Genomic DNA, 16,343 nt, shown 5'->3' on the forward strand with positions numbered 1-16,343 from the left:
AGAATTGCTAATGTTTATTTTTATCTGCATTATATCTTCAGTCTTAGAATAAATACATTGAAATGACTTTATCTTGAAAATTATTTTACTTTTATATCCTATACTTTTAGTGCCATATAATAAAGTTAGATTATATTTTAGAGTAGCTTAGGGAAAATTTTATTGGTAAACAAGTTACATAACCTCTCTGAGCCTTGATTTTCTTATTTGAAAACTCAAGTTGTAATAACAGTACCTCTCTTTACAGACTGTGAAAAGACAAAATGGATTAATGTATAGAACGAGCTTGAAATGGTGTCTGGGACAGAATGCATACTCTGTACATATTTACCCATATTATTTGTTAAGATAATATGTTGTGGCTAAAATTTCATAGATTTGAAAACATCTTGAATACTCTGCCTTTCCAATATAAATCATACCTTCTTTTTAACCAAAGAAAATCATCTTCATGTAGTGGAAGGAGGTCTGACTTTGAGTGAGGTAGACACTAACTAGCTGCAAAGCCTTAGCAAGCTGGAGAACCTTTAACTCCTTATTAAAGTAGATGCATGGCTCATAACAGGCTCCATAAATAGCAGCCTTGCCTCTATTTCTTCAGGCTTCCCTTTTCTTTGACAGAGAAGTCACACAGTGCAAGGCGAGGATGTGTTAACAAATTATTTTGCTTATTTTTTAAAAGGAAACAATTCATAAATTCCTTTCTTGGCCACAGATATTGAATTATCCGTCTGTTTGCTCTTCATGTAAGATCACTCCTTGAAACTACTGAAATCATTTCTCCCTTAAGAAGGCAGGGTTGGGGCAGTTCCAAGATGGCCAAATAGGAACAGCTCCAGTCTACAGCTCCCAGCGTGAGCGACGCAGAAGACGGGTGATTTCTGCATTTCCAACTGAGGTACTGGGTGCATCTCATGGGGGCTCATCGGACAGTGGGGGCAGGACAGTGGGTGCAGCCCACCGAGTGTGAGCCGAAGCACAGCGAGGCATCGCCTCACCAGGGAAGTGCAAGCGATCAGGGAATTCCCTTTCCTAGCCAAGGGAAGGGGTGACAGACAGCACCTGGAAAATTGGGTCACTCCCACCCTAATACTGCGCTTTTCCAATGGTCTTAGCAAATGGCACACCAGGAGATTATATCCCACGCCTGGCTCGCAGGGTCCCACGCCCATGGAGCCTCACTCATTGCTAGCACAGCAGTCTGAGATCGAACTGCAAGGCAGCAGCAAGGCTCGGGGAGGGGTGCCCACCATGGCTGAGGCTTGAGTAGGTAAACAAAGCAGCAGGGAAGCTCCTACTGGGTGGAGCCCACCACAGCTCAAGGAGGCCTGCCTGCCTCTCTAGGCTCCACCTCTGGGGGCAGGGCATAGCTGAACAAAAGGCAGCAGAAACCTCTGCAGACTTAAATGTCCCTGTCTGACAACTTTGAAGAGAGTAGTGGTTCTCCCAGCATGGAGTTTGAGATCTGAGAATGGACAGACTGCCTCCTCAAGTGGGTCCCTGACCCCTGAGTAGCCTAACTGGGAGGCATCCCCCAGTAGGTGCAGACTGACACCTCACATGGCCGGGTACCCCTGAGACAAAGCTTCCAGAGGAACGATCAGGCAGCAACATTTGCTGTTCAACAATATTCGCTGTTCTGCAGCCTCTGCTGCTGATACCCAGGCAAACAGCGTCTGGAGTGGACCTCCAGCAAACTCCAGCAGACCTGCAGCTGAGGGTCCTGAGTGTTAGAAGGAAAACTGACAAACAGAAAGGACATCCACATCAAAACCCCATCTGTACGTCACCATCATCAAAGACCAAAGGTTGATAAAACCACAAAGATGGGTAAAAAACACAGCAGAAAAGCAGAAAATTCTAAAAATCAGAGCACCTCTCCCCCTCCAAAGGAGCACAGCTCCTCACCAGCGACAGAACAAAGCTAGGTGGAGAATGACTTTGACAAGTTGGGAGAAGAAGGCATGAGATGATCAAACTTCTCCGAGCTAAAAGAGGAAGTTCAAACCCATTGCAAAGAAGCTAAAAACCTTGAAAGAAGATTAGACAAATGGCTAGCTACAATAACCAGTGTAGAGAAGTCCTTAAATGACCTGATGGAGCTGAAAACCATGGCACGAGAACTACGTGACCAATGCACAAGCCTCAGTAGCTGATTCGATCAACTGGAAGAAAGGGTATCAGTGATGGAAGATAAAATGAATGAAATGAAGCAAGAAGAGAAGTTTAGAGAAGAAAGAGTCAAAAGAAACAAAGACTCCAAGAAATATGGGACTATGTGAAAATACCAAATCTACGTCTGATTGGTGTACCTGAAAGTGATGGGGAGAATGGAACCAAGTTGGAAAACACTCTGCAGGATATTATCCAGGAGAACTTCCCCAACCTAGCAAGGCAGGCCAACATTCAAATTCAGGAAATACAGAGAATGCCACAAAGATATTCCTCGAGAAAAGCACCTCCAAGACACATAATTGTCAGATTCACCAAAGTTGAGATGAAGGAAAAAATGTTAAGGGCAGCCAGAGAGAAAGGTTCGGTTACCCACAAAGGGAAGCCCATCAGACTAACAGCAGATCTCTCGGCAGAAACTCTACAAGCCAGAAGAGAGTGGGGGCCAATATTCAACATTCTTAAAGAAAAGAATTTTCAACCCAGAATTTCATATCCAGCCAAACTAAGCTTCATAAGTGAAGGAGAAATAAAATCCTTTACAGACAAGCAAATGCTGAGAGATTTTGTCACCACCAGGCCTGCCCTACAAGGGGTCCTGAAGGAAGCACTAAACGTGGAAAGGAACAACTGGTACCAGCCACTGCAAAAACATGACATATTGTAAAGACCATCGATGCTAGGAAGAAACTGTATCAACTAACAAGCAAAATAATCAGCTAACATCATAATGACAGGTTCAAATTCACACATAACAATATTAACCTTAAATGTGAATGGGCTAAATGCTCCAATTAAAAGACACAGACTGGCAAATTGGATAGAGTCAAGACCCATCAGTGTGCTGTATCCAGGAGACCCATCTCATGGGCAGAGACACACATAGGCTAAAAATAAAGGGATGGAGGAAAATCTACCAAGCAAATGGAAAACAAAAAAAGGCAGGGGTTGCAATCCTAGTCTCTGATAAAACAGACTTTAAACCAACAAAGATCAAAAGAGACAAAGAAGGCCATTACATAATGGTAAAGGGATCAATTCAACAAGAAGAGCTAACTATCCTAAATATATATGCACCCAATACAGGAGCACCCAGATTCATAAAGCAAGTCCTTAGAGACCTACAAAGAGGCTTAGACTGCCACACAATAATAATGGGAGACTTTAACACCCCACTGTCAACATTAGACAGATCAATGAGACAGAAAGTTAAGGATATCCAGGAATTGAACTCAGCTCTGCACCAAGCGGACCTAATAGACATCTACAGAACTCTCCACCCCAAATCAACAGAATATACGTTCTTCTCAGCACCACATCGCACTTATTCCAAAACTGACCACATAGTTGGAAGTAAAGCACTCCTCAGCAAATGTAAAAGAACAGAAATTATAATAAACTGTCTCTCAGACCACAGTGCAATCAAACTAAAACTCAGGATTAAGAAACTCACTCAAAAGCGCTCAACTACATGGAAACTGAACAACCTGCTCCTGAATGACTACTGGGTACAAAACGAAGTAAAGGCAGAAATAAAGATGTTCTTTGAAACCAACGAGAACAACGACACAACATACCAGAATCTCTGGGACACATTTAAAGCAGTGTGTAGAGGGAAATTTATAGCACTAAATGCCCACAAGAGAAAGCAGGAAAGATCTAAAATTGACACCCTAACATCACAATTAAAGAACTAGAGAAGCAAGAGCAAACACATTCAAAAGCTAGCAGAAGGCAAGAAACAACTAAGATCGGAGCAGAAATGAAGGAGACAGAGACACAAAAAACTCTACAAAAAAATCAATGAATCCAAGAGCCGGTTTTTTGAAAAGATCAACAAAATTGATAGACCACTAGTAAGACTAATAAAGAAGAAAAGAGAGAAGAATCAAATAGACGCAATAAAAATTAATAAAGGGAATATCACCACCGATCCCACAGAAATACAAACTACCATCAGAGAATACTATAAACACCTCTATGCAAATAAACTGGAAAATCTGGAAGAAATGGATAAATTCCTGGACACATACACCCTCCCAAGACTAAACCAGGAAGAAGTTGAATCCCTGAATAGACCAATAACAGGCTCTGAAATTGAGGCAATAATTAATAGCCTACCAACCAAAAAAAGTCCAGGACTAGACAGATTCACAGTCCAATTCTACCACAGGTACAAGGAGGAGCTGGTACCATTCCTTCTGAAACTATTCCAATCAACAGAAAAAGAGGGAATCCTCCCTAACTCATTTTATGAGGCCAGCATCATCCTGATACCAAAGCCTGGCAGAGACACAACAAAAAAAGACAATTTTAGACCAATATCCCTGATGAACATTGATGCAAAAATCCTCAATAAAATACTGACAAACCAAATCCAGCAGCACATTAAAAGCTCATGCACCATGATCAAGTTGGCTTCATCTCTGGGATGCAAGGCTGGTTCAACATATGCAAATCAATAAACATAATCCAGCATATAAACAGAACCAAAGACAAAAACCACATGATTATCTCAATAGATGCAGAAAAGGCCTTTGACAAAATTCAACAGCCCTTCATGCTAAAAACTCTCAATAAATTAGGTATTGATGGGACGTATCTCAAAATAATAAGAGCTATTTATGACAAACCTGCAACCAATATTATACTGAATGGGCAAAAACTGGAAGCATTCCCTTTGAAAACTGGCACAAGACAGGGATGCCCTCTCTCACCACTCCTATTCAACATAATGTTGGAAGTTCTGGCCAGGGAAGCCAGGCAGAAGAAAGAAAGAAAGGGTATTCAATTAGGAAAAGAGGAAGTCAAATTGTCCCTGTTTGCAGATGACATGATTGTATATTTAGAAAACCCCATTGTCTCAGCCCAAAATCTCCTTAAGCTGATAAGCAACTTCAGCAAAGTCTCAGGATACAAAATCAAGGTGCAAAAATCACAAGCATTCTTATACACCAATAACAGACAGAGAGCCAAATCATGAGTGAACTCCCATTCACAATTGCTTCAAAGAGAATAAAATACCTAGGAATCCAACTTACAAGGGATGTGAAGGACCTCTTCAAGGAGAACTACAAACCACTGCTCAACGAAATAAAAGAGGACACAAACAAATGGAAGAACATTCCATGCTCATGGATAGGAAGAATCAATACCATGAAAATGGCCTACTGCCCAAGGTAATTTATAGATTCAATGCCATCCCCATCAAGCTACCAATGACTTTCTTCACAGAATTGGAAAAAACTACTTTAAAGTTCATATGGAACCAAAAAAGAGCCCACATTGCCAAGGCAATCTTAAGCCAAAAGAACAAAGCTGGAGGCATCACACTACCTGGCTTCAAACTATACTACAAGGCTACAGTAACCAAAACAGCATGGTACTGGTACCAAAACAGAGATATAGACCAATGGAACAGAACAGAGCCCTCAGAAATAATACTACACATCTACAACCATCTGATCTTTGACAAACCTGACAAAAACAAGCAATGGGGAAAGGATTCCCTTTTTAATAAATAGTGCTGGGAAAACTGGCTAGCCATATGTAGAAAGCTGAAACTGGATCCCTTCCTTACACCTTATACAAAAAGTAATTCAAGATGGATTAAAGACTTAAATATTAGACCTAAAACCATAAAAACCCTAGAAGAAAACCTAGGCAATACCATTCAGGACATAAGCATGGGCAAGGACTTCATGTCTAAAACACCAAAAGCAATGGCAACCAAAGCTGGAATTGACAAATGGGATCTAATTAAACTAAAGAGCTTCTGCACAGCAAAAGAAACTACCATCAGAGTGAACAGGCAACCTACAGAATGGGAGAACATTTTCGCAACCTACTCATCTGACAAAGGGCTAATATCCAGAATCTACAAAGCACTCAAACAAATTTGCAAGAAAAAAACAAACAACCCCATCACAAAGTGGGCGAAGGATATGACCAGACACTTCTCAAAAGAAGACATTTATGCAGCCAAAAAACACATGAAAAAATGCTCATCACTGGCCATCAGAGAAATGCAAATCAAAACCACAGTGAGATACCAGCTCACACCAGTTAGAATGGCAATCATTAAGAAGTCAGGAAACAACAGGTGCTGGAGAGGATGTGGAGAAATAGGAACACTTTTACACTGTTGGTGGGACTGTAAACTAGTTCAACCGTTGTGGAAGACAGTGTGGTGATTCCTCAAGGATCTAGAACTAGAAATACCATTGACCCGTTACTGGATATGTACCCAAAGGATTATAAATCATGCTGCTATAAAGACACATGCACATGTATGTTTATTGTGGCACTATTCACAATAGCAAAGACTTGGAACCAGCCCAAATATCCATCAATGATAGACTGGATTAAGAAAATGTGGCACATATACACCATGGCATACTCTGCAGCCATAAAAAAGGATGAGTTCATGTCCTTTTTAGGGACATGGATGAAGCTGGAGGAACCATCATTCTCAGCAAACTGTCACAAGGATAAAAAACCAAACACTGCATGTTCTCACTCATAGGTGGTAATTGAACAATGAGAACACTTGGACACAGCAAGGGGAACATCACACACCGGGGCCTGTCCTGGGGTCAAGGGAGGGGGTAGGGAAAGCATTAGAGATATACCTAATGTAAATGACAAGTTAATGAGTGCAGCACACCAACGTGGCACATGTATATGTATGTAACAAACCTGCATGTTGTGCACATGTACCCTAGAACTTAAAGTATAATACAAAAATACAAACAAAAAGGCAGGGTTATATCTACTTTAAGAAAAATTGACAGAATTTAAGATCTTGCAGTATCTTTACTCTGTTTTGCTAGTTCTGTTTTTCCTTCTTCTATTCTGATTTGGTTTCATTTTAGAGATAGCATATACTAATGGTACAAAACATAATTGAATACCAAATAAAAAGTACATCTTTTTCTCACTATTTCTTGCATTCTTCATTCTCTGCTCTACCCTCAATACCAATTCCTGAAAGTAAACACTACTGTTTTCCTGTGTATCTCTCCATCAATATTCCATGCACAGACAAATATTTATAAATATTTAAATAAGCACACATGTGTTCTTGTATGTAAGTATATATATTATATATATATACAATGTCCATATATTTATATATAGTGTATGTATGTTTATGTGTATCTGTATGTGTGTGTATATATGTGTGTGTGTGTGTGTGTATATATATATATATATGGACATCTTTAAGTTTACCATGCATGGGTATACCTTTTTCCTATGCTATAATATCGTTATTACATAAATTATTTTTCTCGCCTTCAGCTGATGAAATTACATTATTTTTTGGGTATTGTGTTACTTTTTGCTATAGTAAACAATGTGTCCTTGGACACCCTTGCACTCTGAATATTTGTTTACTTGAGCCATATCCATAGAATAAATTCCTAGGAATTATTCCTTTGCTATTCATGTCCACATGAAACATGCTCTCAGTTGGATTTCCAAATCATGAGGTAAATAAATTGCAAGTAAATTATTTGAGATATTCATATATGATATAGGTAAGCAGACAAACAATTTTTGCCTGTATATTCATTTGGCCCAATTTTATGATCACTTCCTGTCACCAAGTTAAATGATTGTATAGCAGTCTGCATCAGTTATGAAAAATATACAAACCTTACATTGTTCTTGCAGTCTGTTCATCTCATGCCTAGAGTCACAGCTTAATTTGAAATATAATCTTTTCTTTTGAAACTACAGCTTAATTGAAGAACACACTTTTAAAATGGTAGAATACGTTTAGAAATCATTTTACAGTTGTACTTGAGCATTCACATCTTGTGTGTTATTTTCTCAATATAACCAGGCTATGAACAAGCAAATGTCCATGTTATTTATTCCTTGGTAGAAAGGCTACTTAGTGCCAGAGCATAGCAAAACAGGAAGGGAAATGCTAAAATTAGCCTTGTTTCTCCTTCATCATTGATTTAATTTTGGGGGACATCAAAGGTATTAAGGACAACAGACTGGGAATTATCAAGATAAAAATGACATACCCAGAAAATACTGAATTCTCCAGTCCTCAAAAAGTCTTGCAGTTTATTTCATGCAATAAATGTTAAGAAAGAGGGAGAACTGGGGCAAGGACGAGGGATAACATTTCTTAAGACTCCCATCTGAAATGAATGATTAAGAGCATATGGAATAGACAGAATTAATAGCATCTGTGATCTCTGACTAAACTTGATGCTATAGTCAGTTTAAGGATTCTGGTGACACAGTTAATAATCAACTATTAAACAACAGTCAGGATACCAATCTTTATTTCATATACCATGGAAATTATGGAGTTCAAATAGCCTATTTTTAACTTTAAAAGGCATTTCTCCTTTATATTTTACTCATATGCTAATATGCATTATATGAAGATATATGAATAAGCGAATGAATGTGTGTTTATGGAACATATGAAAGCATAACTATGGCCTGTGACAATCAAAACACTTAACAAGGTATGTCTTCAATTTTTCTATCTGGACATTGGGAAAAATAGTAGGGAAAATGTTATTGTAAAAATAAATAGATAGGTTTGTGTAGGAATGTAAGTAAATATGCTTATAGACACAGTCTTTTAGTTTACTGCTATCTATATTTGACCTAAATTATATCTGGGTATTTCAGTTGGTTGCTTGCATTTAACACAGAATCAATTTAAATTCCAATAGCCTGAATTACTAATTCTGAAAAATATACCTCTCCCATCCTCCGTTTCCTCCGGTGTAAACAGAGCATAGTAAAACCTAGGGGAAACGTCTTGATTAAATGATATATAGCTCTATGTTTGGTCTACATTTATTAACCAATTAATAAATAAAAACAAATTGTGTTCATCTTCATTTATTTCATATTTCTCAATTAAAATTATATGCAAAGCATTTCAATAGGTACTACAAGGTAAAGAAAAGTTAATCCACAGTTCACAATTGTTTTAGGTATTATATTCTGATAAGCCTGTGTAAGTTTTCGTTAAGACTTAGGAAAAAAATGAAGATACAGAACAGGTTATCTTTTTACTTCTACAAGTAAAGCATATCTCCACTGGCATATAAAGTGAGTGGTGAAAAAAAATGAGAACAAGAAGTTCTCATGTAAATAATAATATTGTCAATATTTGTTTCAATTTTTTTTTTTTTCTTTTTGAGATGGGGTCTTGTTCTGTCACCGCAGCTGGAGTGCAGTGGCACAATCTCAGCTCACTGCAACCTCCGCCTCCCAGGCTCAAGCAATCCTCCGCCTTATCCTCCTGAGTAGCTGGGACTACAGGCGTGTAATCATCATGCCTGGCTAATTGTTTGTATTTTTTGTAAAGATGGGGTTTCCCTATGTTGCCCAGGCTGATCTGGAACTCCTGGGATTAAGCAATCTTCCCACCTTGGCCTCCCAGAGTACTGGGATTGCAGGTGTGAGCTACCGTGCCCAGGCTATTTGTGTCAATTTATATGGAAATAAATCTTAAATATAATCAGCCTTTACAAGGCGGTTTGGAGTATGTTGCACTCCCAGTTCTATAGCTAATCAGAAGATGAAGAAGCTATGCTGTTCTTTCATTGCCTCAGTTTCCTCATAAGAGTGCATGGTAAGATGACCTGTAAGATCTGTGTTGCTGCTAAAAAAACATAGTCTGCATACATCCATGCCATTAGTGTTCTTACTTAAAGAATTGTCATTTCTGCAATAATCAATCACAAAGTGTTAGGAAATTATTAATAACTAAAAATGTAACCTCTCCTTTTACCACAGAAGGAAATTAAAACCCAGAGAAGCCAAGTGAAATTGGCCAAAAAGCAGTTTATCCATGCAGAACCATGTCAAAGACCCAAATCAAGTTACTAATAATCATGTCCTTTTGAATTTTCTAGATTTTTAAAAAATATATAACATCTATATAACTTATTATTCACCTGGACCTTTACTTTTGGATGAGTGCTTTGCAAATCTTCCTTTTATGTATTTGTATAGATTGTGTTTGTAATCGGAAGTTTTCAAAAATAGCATTACATAGTTTTCTTTACATTTATTAAAATGGGCTTTTAATTAAGTACACCCAAGTACAGTTCCCTAGGTGATCATGATATGCTGGTAATTGTGAGAAGTGTGAGAATTCAAGAGTACATCATCTTTCCTGATAAGCAACAATGAAAATAAGAAGATGGTAGTTCTAATATACTGATGTTTAGAGTTATTAAAGATGAGACTATTTAGTAACATCACTGATTTTTAAGCTAAAAAAAATTTCATTTAATTGTCTCTTTCCAACTGACAAATTTGGTGGTTTATAATGCTGAAAATATTTTGGAATTTTTTTGGACTTGTCTTCAGAGACTATATCATATCTGTTTAAATGACCTTTATACTAGGAAACTTTGTATTCTAAGTGTGTATGAAATGTAGAAACAGTCAGGTAGGATGAATGTAGTTGGTTAACTTTGGGCATAATAACATTTTGGCTAAAAATGACATGACTACATCGTGAGGATGGATGGTCTTAAGATAGTTTATAAGATCCCTCTAACAACATTTTAAAAGCTTAGAAACAGAAGTGTAACTAGAGACCTACATATTGAATATTTTAGTACAGTCTTTAGCAGAAAACGTATAAGATAAATAGTGAACAGTAAGCTATGTTTAGTTAGCATGAAGCGTATTTAGGTGAGCGACACCCTTTGACTTGTGTTCTGTTAGTTCCACGTTGAATAAACGCATAGTCAATCAGGCACACAGATCACATTTGCTATATATCTGTTAACATAAAATTATTGTGCAAACATAATGATCTGTTAATACTCAAGTTAGATTATGAAGGAAGAACAATGATTTCAAGGAAAGGAATACAACAGGTCCTCAAGTAATATCATTTCATTCAACATTGTTTTATTGTAACATTGATGAGAAAATAAATAAATTGCTAGCCTTGGCTACTCTCTGTGAGATGTGAACCCTGAAAATTTGAGACAGGTCTCAGTTAATTTAGAAAGTTTATTTTGCCAAGGTTTAGGACACACGCCCATGATACAGCCTCAGGAGGTCCTGATAACATGTACCCTTGGTGGTCATAGCACAGTTTGGTTTCATACATTTTAGGGAGACATGAGACATCAATCAACATAGGGAAGGTGAACATTGGTTTAGTCTGGAAAGGCAGGACAACCGGAAGCAGAAGTAGGAAGACTCGAAGTGGGTAGGGGGCTTCCAGGTCACCGGTAGATAAGATAAATTTTTTGAGGCATTATTTTGAGTTTCTGATTAGCTCCTCCAAAGGAAGCAATCAGATATGCATTTATCTCAGTGAGCAGAGGGGTAACTTTGAATAGAATGGGAGGCAGGTTGGCCCTAAGCAGTCCCAGCTTGACTTTTCTCTTTAGCTTAGTGATTTGGGGACCCCAAGATTTATTTTCTTTTCACAGTGGAGTTTGCATGTTCTCCCCGTGTTTGCATAGGTTTTCTCTAGTACTTGGGTTTCCTCCCACATCTTAAAGCTGTGCACGTTGGCTTAATTGGTATGTCTAGGTGTTCCCGCTCTGCATGTGCATGGGTGTGTATGTGTGAGTGCACCCTGTGATGGGATGACATCCTGTCCCAGGGCTGGTTCCCGCCTTGTGCCCTGAGCTGCCAGAATGGGCCCAGTCATCCTTGACCCTGAACTGGAATAAGCAGGTTATAAAATGAATGAATAAATGAATACAAATTATTGTAAAATAAAAATTTATAAAGTGTATGAAGAAAGTAAATCATGTAAATGCAAGACAATAAACAATGCTGTACAAAAGTGCACAGGGAGTCTGCCATGTTTGTGATTGTTTTTGACATGCATAGTGGTAGAAGCTGCTCCTGACAATTTTCACTGTGCAAACATTGATTCCTTGATTTAACCCACCATCATGACAACCAGTGACACTCACTGATTCACCAAAACCTGGATAAATAATTATTTACTGGAGAGGCTGAGGTGTCAGGATTGCTTGAGCCCAGGACTTCAAGGCTGCAGTGAGCTATGATCATGCCACTGCACTCCAGCCTGGGTGACAGAGCAAGACCTTGTCTGTAAAAAAAAAAATTTTGTAAAAATAATCATCTCACTTGTTTTTATCAGTCTTTCTTAAAGGTATGTATAGGTCACACTTAATTCAGTGTTTAATGTTAGAAGTATTTAGGTCTTTATTTAGAAGCTTGGTCATTATTTTGTGACCAGAAACATGCCATAGGAAACTTAACTCTTTTCTGTATCAATTAATCTATGGTAACGTTGGTTTCGTGATACTTTGTTTTGCTTAAATTTGCAGTTTCCAAGAACCTATTGACGATATTAAGTGAGGACATATTGTATAGTCAAATGCTCCACCATCTTCTTTTGGTTTAAAAAAAAATGGCAGTAACTAGAGATTTTAACACCACTGCTTTGGAAAAGCAATACATTAATACATCTCATTCAAGTTTTGGGCGGAAGAAGAAAGAAAAACTAAGTTAACTAAGTTGAGCTAGTGTAAACAAACTTTGAAATTGTAAAGGCATTTTGGAGAACTCATTGAACCTAAGAGCTGTACCTACAGTTGGACCTCACAGGGACTGTGTGCATTCTTCTCTAGTAACACACCTCTGCTTCACTGCCCTCATGGCTACCACCTTTCTATGTCCACTTCAGTCGACCAGCTTAGACAGTCATGGAACATCAAGGAATTCAGTGTAGATGATTGGCTCAGCCTGGGCCAGGCTTCTCCCCTGATCAAATCAGCTGTGGCCAGGGGAGCAACGTCAGGGAGTACACAGAGCACACTGAGCCCACTCTGCATGTGGTGGGAGGAGGGTTAGAGAGGCAGGGTTTGGAAAAGTGGTGCTCATGAGCTAGGCATGTGTCCAAAAATGTGCCTACCACACTACATTAAAATAAAATTCAAGTAAAACTTGAAATGATCTAGTCAACACAAATCTTACGTTTGGCCTATGTAATGTTTCTAGAATAATTAAATGTTGTTCCATTACATTCTAGTATTTCTAGTCCATAGCTTTAAAAATGATATATTACAGGAAATACTTCTCTAGAGTATATTTCACTGATCATATTCTTTTAAGAAGAAATTTAAATTATTTTTTATTTATAATTGGCAAAAGCTTATGACATTTGAAGCTTGTTTTACTTGACCAAGTATTCAGTAATTCAGCCACTCTGGGCCTTGAGCTCTTTGGGACAGAAGCACTGCATGTATAAATCTAACAATTACACTTGTCTCAGTCTTATCTGAGCCTGTGGTCAAGGCCAGACAGCTGCTGACAGGTTGAGTAATTCTAACTAATGGAACTAATGTCCTTCTGCGTAAAAGGAGACATTTTGAAAATGTCTCAATCTTTATCATGATGAATCAACTTAGAGTCATTTACCAATCTGTACCCTCCTCTTTGACTCTTCCACTTGATGCACCACCAAGTTACAATGTTACGTGGATGCACACAAGCATCTATCCAACATAAATAATTAGTACTTTTGTTTAGAAGATGGATTAATCAATGATTCTTGCTTTGTATGAATTTTCATTCTTTAACAGGCAGTGTTGATTACCCCAGCAACAACACTTTACACAACCCCACTTATTTGAGTCTGCATCCCTATATTAATTATAGAAAGAAAAAAAAACGTTGGATCTAGTAATTTTTAAAAATGAATTAGAACAAAGTTACATAAGCAACAACTCAAAACATGCTTCATAATTACAGATATAAGCAGATGTACATAGAGATATGGAGTGCTGGCAGGAAATAAAATTCAGAGACACAAATCTCTAAGTAGCCAAACATTTTTATCCTTCCCTAGTTTAGCCTAATACTAATCCCTCAAGGCTAAGTTGGTACAGATACAATCTTACTCAAAAGCCTCAGTAAATGAAACATCTGAAAGCCTTCCCACAAACATTAGGAATGCTTATTTTTCAAGTAGAAAAGTGTTTATCTTTTGTCTTTCACACTGTCTGACCTCCTAATAAGAGATTTAAGAAGAGGCAGTCACATTTTCCAGCATTGACTATGTATGTGCTCAGCACTTTACATGTAATATCTCATTTAATCTTTATAATAACCTTGTTGTATACATGCAACTGAGGCTCTGAAAATGTTGTGACTTGCCCAAGATTATCCACTTAAAGTATAACATTAATGAGTATGAATGAGTTATATAGACATATAATAATATAGACATAATATATAATTCATTCATACTCACACTCTTTCTACCATACAAAATTGAGAAGGAGGATTTATCCAGGCAATAGGTATTACTGTTTGAAATATGTATGGCATGACATTCAATATTGTTACTGTACTAAGTGATAATTAAATATAAGCATTCCTTATGGAAAGAAGACACTAGAAGACTTAGATCCAAGTTAGGTGTGGGATTTGGAGCCAACATAACATTTATAGGCCTCACTTTTGTTACTCTTCTTTATTTAATGTATCCCCTCATCCCCCTTCACTCTACACACTTGTACCATTTATATGTTTTATCTCAATAAGAAATAACAAATATAAGATGTGATGTAAATATAGTATAAAAGAAATATTGCCCTTAATTATTTATGTCCCACGTATTTGGAAACTAAGGTTCAAGAAAGTAAATACCACCCCATCTCTTTCACTGCTGTATCCCCAGCACCTACACTGGTCTGTGAAATTTAGTAAGCAATAAATATTTGTCATGTGAATGAACAAAAGGGAGAGAGTATAAACTGGGAAACATGGACCACAAAATGAACCCAACTATAGTACTTTCTCTCTGTGTGATCATTTTCTGTTTATTTGTCTACACCTTCCACTGGACACTGAGATCAAGGTTGTCTTCAACGTTATTTCCCCACTAGAACAGTATCTGGCCCTGCCATATGATAGGCCCTCAATAAATAAAAATGGTCAAAAAGCTTGAAAATATAGGGCTCTTTATTTCATTATCACCTGGAAGTTAATGTGGGAAGTAGGTTTGCATATCAGAGTATGTTTCGTCAAAGACACATTTACAAAACAGTCATAGAAGATTGTAACTGAGAGTAAATCAGAGCAAATTAAGGCAAATAAAAAATACAGAAACTCAACTAAATATTTCCCTGTGTTTCCAGACTTTTGAGGTATCCTGAATTTCTTGGATAAGAATGAAATTCTTATGAAAGAATGAATGTATGAACTAACAAAAAAAATCAAAACTAATTATTAAGTAGATCCTGGCTTTTTGTTGGTCGGTAACTTATTGCCTAAGCCAGGTGAGTTTGTGTTCTGTGCCATTAAAGAAGAGCCTGTTCATTTTATGTTGTTTTCTTCCTTAGTCTGTGAATTTCTGGTACGTGCTGGTGATGAATGATGAGCACACACAGAGGCGATATCTGCTGTTTTTCCTTCTGAGTTGGGGACTACCAGCTTTTGTGGTGATTCTCCTCATAGTTATTTTGAAAGGAATCTATCATCAGAGCATGTCACAGATATATGGACTCATTCATGGTGACCTGTAAGTACATCCAGGCAACACATTGCCCTAGCTTTCATGTACCTAAGCAGATTTTGTTGCCATAAGAGCTGTGATTGAATAAGTAACAGGAAGATCTTTGCTTTTCTGCCACAGTGTCTGAAGCTCTGCTTACTCTAATTACTCTTTTAAATAGGAAACTATGGCCTCTCAAGTTTCTTTGGTAGATGCAGTTTTCTCAAGTGAGTTGGTGTATCAACCAGTTCATGGTAATTTGTACCTTAGCATTTAGTTTATTAGATTGAAGCAAACTAATATTTAGCAAAATCAGGGCACTATGAAATTTTTGATAAAGAATTTGTGAAAACAGTTAGAGTGTGGCACATTCTCTAAGCAGTGTGTTTTTGGTGAGGGGGGGATGGCAGCCACCATCACCCATAAGATCCCTGAATACTGAACGACTGCATCACAGTGAATGGAGAGTGTCTGCAGAAGTGCATAGGAACAAGACAAGATCAACTTGGTCTTAGATATTCTTGTTAAAATACCCTTTTAATCTTGAAATCTTAATACTTTTTTATGTACATTTGCATATATATATGCATTATATATATATATAAAATGCATATATATAATGCATATATATAAAATGCATATATATATAATGCATATGTATAATGCATATATATAT

At 37.5% G+C, this 16,343-nt stretch overlaps 1 protein-coding gene across 10 annotated transcripts in view; it reads left to right on the forward strand.

The window, feature by feature from the left end:
* ADGRV1 (adhesion G protein-coupled receptor V1) overlaps positions 1–16,343 on the forward strand; it is a 583,931-nt gene that overhangs the window by 381,776 nt on the left and 185,812 nt on the right. For all 10 annotated transcript variants that reach the window (XM_054555740.2, XM_054555742.2, XM_054555736.2 and 7 more), the window contains one exon: positions 15,516–15,694. In XM_054555740.2, coding sequence (XP_054411715.1) covers positions 15,516–15,694 — 179 coding nt within the window. The remainder of the gene's footprint in view (positions 1–15,515; positions 15,695–16,343) is intronic.

This window comes from Pongo abelii, chromosome 4 (assembly GCF_028885655.2).
Source record: "Pongo abelii isolate AG06213 chromosome 4, NHGRI_mPonAbe1-v2.0_pri, whole genome shotgun sequence".
Lineage (NCBI taxonomy): Eukaryota > Metazoa > Chordata > Mammalia > Primates > Hominidae > Pongo > Pongo abelii.